This window comes from Buceros rhinoceros, unplaced genomic scaffold, assembly GCF_000710305.1.
Source record: "Buceros rhinoceros silvestris isolate BGI_N320 unplaced genomic scaffold, ASM71030v1 scaffold6835, whole genome shotgun sequence".
Classification (NCBI taxonomy): domain Eukaryota; kingdom Metazoa; phylum Chordata; class Aves; order Bucerotiformes; family Bucerotidae; genus Buceros; species Buceros rhinoceros.
In genome coordinates, this window is record NW_010411104.1 from 128776 (window position 1) to 134775 (window position 6000).

Here is a 6000-nt window from a genome sequence, read left to right on the forward strand (position 1 = left end):
TACTAACCTCAAAAAGCTCTTAAAGTAAACAGTTTTAATACTTAGGTCTTGTTTCTGTACTTGTCATCTTCAAAGTGCTTTACAAACTAATTGAGCCTCACAAATCCCCCAAGGTGGGTAAGTACTACAGAGCTGCTTTAACAGATGGTGAAAATAAGGGGGAAAAAGGTTATTTGTGCATGGCCAGAGGGCGAGATAGTGTGAGAGCTGTTGCTAATTCTTCTTTGTTCTCTTTCACTGAATGACACCCGTCATAGTTGAGGGGAAGATGATAAAAGACAGTCATACTCCCAGATGTGACGTCCTCTGTTCTTTGTGTCTGGTAGGTGAATGGACGGGACATCACTGGCAGGACCCAGGAAGAGCTTGTGGCTATGCTGAGGAGCACAAAGCAAGGGGAAACTGTCTGTCTGATTGTGGCTCGTCAGGAGGAGGCCTTTCTACCTCGAGAGCTGGTAAACTTGTTATTTTTTCCTGAAGATTGGTATTGAAACAATTTCATGTTTTAAAACTAGCCCAAGAAATAGAAATTAACTGTTGTTGGTTGAGAAAGGGAAAGGTATGTACATCTTGTGTTTGAGAAGTATTTATAGTTACGTTTGATTTTGAGGGATATTTGATTTTATCTACTTCAGATGCAATTCCACACAATCTGGTTTTTCATTCCAAAAATGACATCATGAGCCTAACTCACAGAGGAATATTGTAAATTAGTTCTGGAACCGAGGTCAAGCATGATGGAAAATGGATTATTTTCTTTCAGAAAAGCAACAAACTTTAAACCAGAGGTTTCAAATGCGTGTAATGAGTCCTGCAGTTTGTCAGTTAACAATCTAGTGAGGGCGGCTGCCCCTAGGACGTGCATCTCCTAACCTAGGTGCCAGATTACAGGCGTGGTGAGGAATAGAATTCCATTGCACTCCCCACAAGTTTTGGAAGTAAGTTTTTCCATGGCTGTTAGGCTTTGACTTAATAGACTCTTGCATGTCTGATTTTGTTCTATCTCAAGTGCTTTTCTCTCACATAGACAGAGGAGGCCTACATCAGTGTAAAAGTGCTATCTGATACATAGTTGTTACCCCTCAAAGAAGGTCATCTCTTTGGTCATCTCTTCCTTATCTTGACTGATGGCTATACTTGACCTTTCATTAAGAAGTTTTCAGGATAAGGGAAGGACAGCATTTCCTGCTTTTGTCTCATTTTATCTACTTAAAGAACGCAAACCGCCTTCATTCTTTCCTTGCTTTTCCTTTTGCTTTAGACAGTTAGCAGGATCTTTTACAGAAATCCTCCGTTAATGTTTCGTCGCAAAATATTGCTGACAGTTTTCCTCTTGTTTCCTTGTTACCAGTTGGACCTTGTTGAGGTAAGGGTGTCTACTGCCTACAGTAGGATAAGAGGCTGGAGAGGAGTTCAAACTCTCTCATGTGAGCCTTTCCCCTTGTGCCACTGGTGCCCGTGTTTTTCTGTAGTGAAGCAATTGTGAAGTGTCCTAACAAAAATGTTTTTATTTTCCTTTTCTGTTGTGCAGTCTTTAAGGAGTATAATGGCAGAGGATTTTCAGCCCTGTAATTGGGCATTCGTTGTCTGTGATTCTCAAAGCACCAAAGCTGGTCATTGTAATCCTCTTTAGCAAGCCATTAGCTGTAGAGCCAGTGTCTGTATGGATCAGAGGGAAATTTTTAAGTCTGAAAGTACTATATTATTTATTATGTTTAGGATTTCTTTTCTTCCACCAGCTCTTCTAAATAAGAGCTTTTTTTTTTTGAAAAGGCTACTTTTTAAGTTTTAAAACACACTACTTGGAAAATGTACTTATAAAAAAGGTATGTACTCTTCTTTTCTCTCTCCTGTTTCCCCAACATTATTCTTTATTGGCATAGTACAAATGCTCTCGGAAATCACTGTAACAGTCTGTGGGTATAAAAACATGGAAGAATCTAAAACCTAGTTACAATTTTTACCTGCCACAGTTGCCTGCTATTAAATTCTAGCCCCTTCAGCAAGTATTAACTACCTTTCTAAAGGTGACTTCCTTATGACTGGCGTGACTGAAATCCAGAAAGTAGCCACATTTATCCTGCAGGCTTGACCTTTGCTTAGATTGCTTTCTCTGCTAAATAATGATGCACAAGTGATGGCCCTCACTGTAATGGTGATGATACGTGAATTCTAATACTTTTCTGTGTTTCTTGTTATCCCAGTCAAGGACAACATAACACAAATGTAAGTTACTGAAATATATTACATAACTTTATGGAGCCAGCCCTTCTAAATTCAAAAGACTTTCAGCAGCACCTGTTTGGTAGCTCACGGCAAAAGTGTGGGTTACTGTACCACTAAGCTACCAGATGTTGATGCTAACATGATGGTTGTTAGAATTCATGCAATGTCTGAGAACAGTCTCAGCAAAGACTAAAAAAAAATAAATTAAAATTGGTTTAGCTTTTTTGTTTGTTTTCAGCTTTAGCCATGATATTACATTGGACTAATCCTCTGCTACCTCAAAAGTTAACAGGGCTGCTTTGATCAAAGAGGAGAAAAAAGTCAGTACTTTAAATGTTTGTTTTTGGAAGGAAAAACAGTGGATAATCCACTATTTTTCAAGGCCACCTGTAATTGAATGCTGACTCTGTAACATGCATGCAGGGTTCAACTAAATACTTGGGTGTTTTGTTAATGCCTGGCAATTACAGGGTAATGTCTTTATATCAGACTTGTTCTGGTTTTGAGCCGTTCTCTAGGGACTGTAATCTGAGAAGCAGTTTTCTTTGGATACCTTGTTACCTGTTTGAAAGAAAAGGAGAGGGGCAGCCTAGTAAAAGTGCCCATTCCTCACAGCTTCCTGTGGCAAAGATGCCTCTGGAAGTTGGATCCACTGTAGACCATGCACAAAACCACTTCCAAGCATGTTGTTCCACTAGAACTGGGTTCCTACATTGATTTCTGGAGAGAATTTGTTAGCTGCTCAGGCACAAAGCAAATAATGCAGCAAAGTAACAGAAGGTGCCTTTTGGTTGCATGGGTCTGTAAGAATATAGGTAGGTCGCGCTGAAAGTACTGACTCTTATTTATATTGCATTTCTGTGGAAACTACAACAGATGCACTGGCAGAGGTGGCCCACCGTCACTGTCACCACTGCTGGAACGTGGCACCCACCCCCTCACTGTGCTGACACCCACTGTCTGGTCTCTGTAAGCGTTCAGCAGCCTCGATGAGTGGCAATGGTGCAGTTTTTTCCGCGTGGAGGAATTCAGTGACACCCCTTTGTTTCACAGGCACTGCCATGTCAGGCGCCAGGTTGTCAGAGTGCCCCTCTGCTGCCATCTGTCACACGGCAACAAAATTCAACGGGATATTGGCGGGAAGGTTCAACCTCTACTGCCACACCAGCAGCATGCACCTCTGACATCACGGGCCAACATGATAAAATAGGAGGCGTTACTTTCGGAGCAGCCCTCAGTTTGACTTTACATTATAACAAAAGCTGTGTTTTGGGGAAAGCTTGGTCTCATAGGTATTTTTTCTTTGGTAAGTTAGGTTGGACAAGATTCGTGGGGTTTTATTACTGTTTATCTGTGCTGATGAATTGCAAGCAAGTAGAATAATGCATTCAGAGTACCAAACCTTTACCACACCAGCCAAGAGAGAGATGTAGTATGGATGAGGATGAATCAGTGTTGCAAACAGGCATTATTAAATTATAGAGAAAAGGAGGATCTAATGAGTTTTTTTTTTTTTTTAATTGAAGCACATCAGTGACCATTTGGACCAACCACAGGCTGTCCACCTTATTATCCAGTTAGCCAAATGTTCCCAGTAATTCATGCCAGCTGTTGGAACATAGCAGCTGAGTAAGGAGCTGGTTCCAAAACTCCGGGGAAGATCTTGGTTCACTTAATTACCACAATCTGCAGAGTGGCCAGTGGTTAGTGCATTCTTTAAGGTGCCTTTGGGTTTTAAACTGTGCAACACTGTTTTCCAAAGGATGGTGAATATTACAGAGAGAAACTGACTTAACGGAACAGGTTTGGATTTTCCAACTCTTACCAAAGTAAATGGAATACGCATTAGACTATCATTCAGCTATCATTCTACTTTGTGTTGAAAATGCAATGTTTTGATCATGTGTACTTGTTGCATCTTGGGGTTTTTTCTCCAGGGAAAATGTGTGATCTGAAGGTGCCATTTCTTTTCATAATGATATACAGATCACTTACTCTCCCTTTTCTTTCTTTATCCCTGCACTGGTAAAACAAGCAAAGCTGCTCGAATGAGAGTATTTCTGGTGTAACCCCTACTGCACCTTGACCCTATGCAATTCTTTATTCCTGCGATTTGTCATGAGCCTTCAGGATAGTGGATATGATGCACATAACCAGAGGAATGTGCCTGTTCTGCAATTGCCAGAAATAGCACCAAAAATATTTCAAAACATTTTTCTTTAAGTTAGAGTGCATATATATAGTGTAATTTTTGCATATGCTTTATTTTTTGTTTTAAAGATAGCTTTGATTTACCAGTTTCAACTGTAATCACTATTTCTAAGTTTTGTTCACGTATTCAGTGATACCTGAAGAATGGGGGAGGAAAGGGAACAAACAAGCACAATATATGTAATGTAGCGGTTGATCTGTGAGTCTGGTTTTGCACATATACTGTACAGGATAGAAGGAAGCAGGATAAGTGGCAAGTTCAATTAAGTGTTTTTTCTACTTACCTGTGATTAACTTTTATGTTTCAGTCTTCCCCTAGTTATTCCTTTTACTATCTTGAACTTCTATGTCTGAAGGAGAACTTATTTGCCTGAAGTGTTGTTCTTTTTGGTTTTAATATTCAAAGCTTAATTTCTCTTACTTCCTTTTAATTGTTTCTTGCTTTTTATGTGCAGGAAATAATAGGTGAAATTTGAACCTGGACTTAACTATTTTTGCACCTGTCTTCATAGGTCAAAACAGTGATTCTAGTGCTTAATTAACCAAAATGGTCAAATAATTTCAGACAGAAAGTGATTCCAGCAAGTGCCAATTGTCTCTTTTATCTCTATTCAAAGGGGGAAGAATATGATTTTAAGAAGTCATTATACATATACTGAGTTTTAACAACATACCCAAGAGTCAATTCTTGAATTGTTCTGCATAATGAAGAGAAGGCTAATGTGAATACACATGGTACCTTTTCTCGTGAATAACTTATGAATATAAAGTTACATATATGTAAAACTTACTGTGTAGATTTTAAAAAGTTCTGGGTTTTTTCCAAGAACTTTTGAAGGACACTGATTTTGGGCCTGTAGATTATTTTCATCTAGAATAGTTGAGAAATGGGTGTAGGTTGTCTCTACACAAGTGTGTCTTTTTTGAGTGAAAACGTTGTATAGTGCAGCCCCTCAAACATTATTAGCTTTCATTATGTGTTTCAGAAGATAATTACTAGTTCATTATAACTTAGAGTACTGGAAACTATTCACTGAGGTTTGCTGAGTAGTTACTGTGCTTGCTATGAAAGTCATTAAGAGATTAGAAGCAATATGACAGTCTCTCCTGTCACAGTAAACAGAAGGTGTGGAAAAAAGTATCCCTTTATTATCCTTGGTTTTGGTGGGACTCCCTAACTTACCAAAGGGGAATAAATTGCTTGAATAATTGATGTGTGTTTGAAAAATGGTAATTTTTTTTTTTTTACTTAAATTCAACAATTTTGCAATGGTAGAATGAGTTCTCATGCCGTGAAGCTTACTGATATGCCGATATAGCTACCGACACAGAAAACATGTTTACTGTGCTTTTCTGTGTGATAGTGGTAGTCAGCCCTTTTGAGGCCGCACAGATTTTACTGCATCTGGTCTACTACTGTTTTCTCTGTCAAGGCCATTATGATCCAGCACTGATTTGTCTTTTAGATCACACTCTTCTTTTTTTCCAACAAATATAAGAAACCTTTAAAAGGGTGATCTGAAAGCTCTGGTCATAGCACTCTGATGGTGCTCTGCCTGCTGA

The 6000-nt window shown here is 39.0% G+C and overlaps 1 protein-coding gene across 1 annotated transcript in view; it reads left to right on the forward strand.

Moving 5' to 3' along the window:
* The window catches only part of PARD3B (par-3 family cell polarity regulator beta), a gene marked incomplete at both ends in the record, with an annotated part of 80004 nt that extends 78638 nt beyond the window's left edge, over positions 1-1366 (forward strand). Inside the window, 2 exons of the mRNA XM_010135877.1 lie at positions 327-455; positions 1262-1366. Of these exons, the coding sequence (XP_010134179.1) occupies positions 327-455; positions 1262-1366 (234 nt within the window). The remainder of the gene's footprint in view (positions 1-326; positions 456-1261) is intronic.
* Between the last annotated feature and the right edge of the window lie 4634 nt (positions 1367-6000).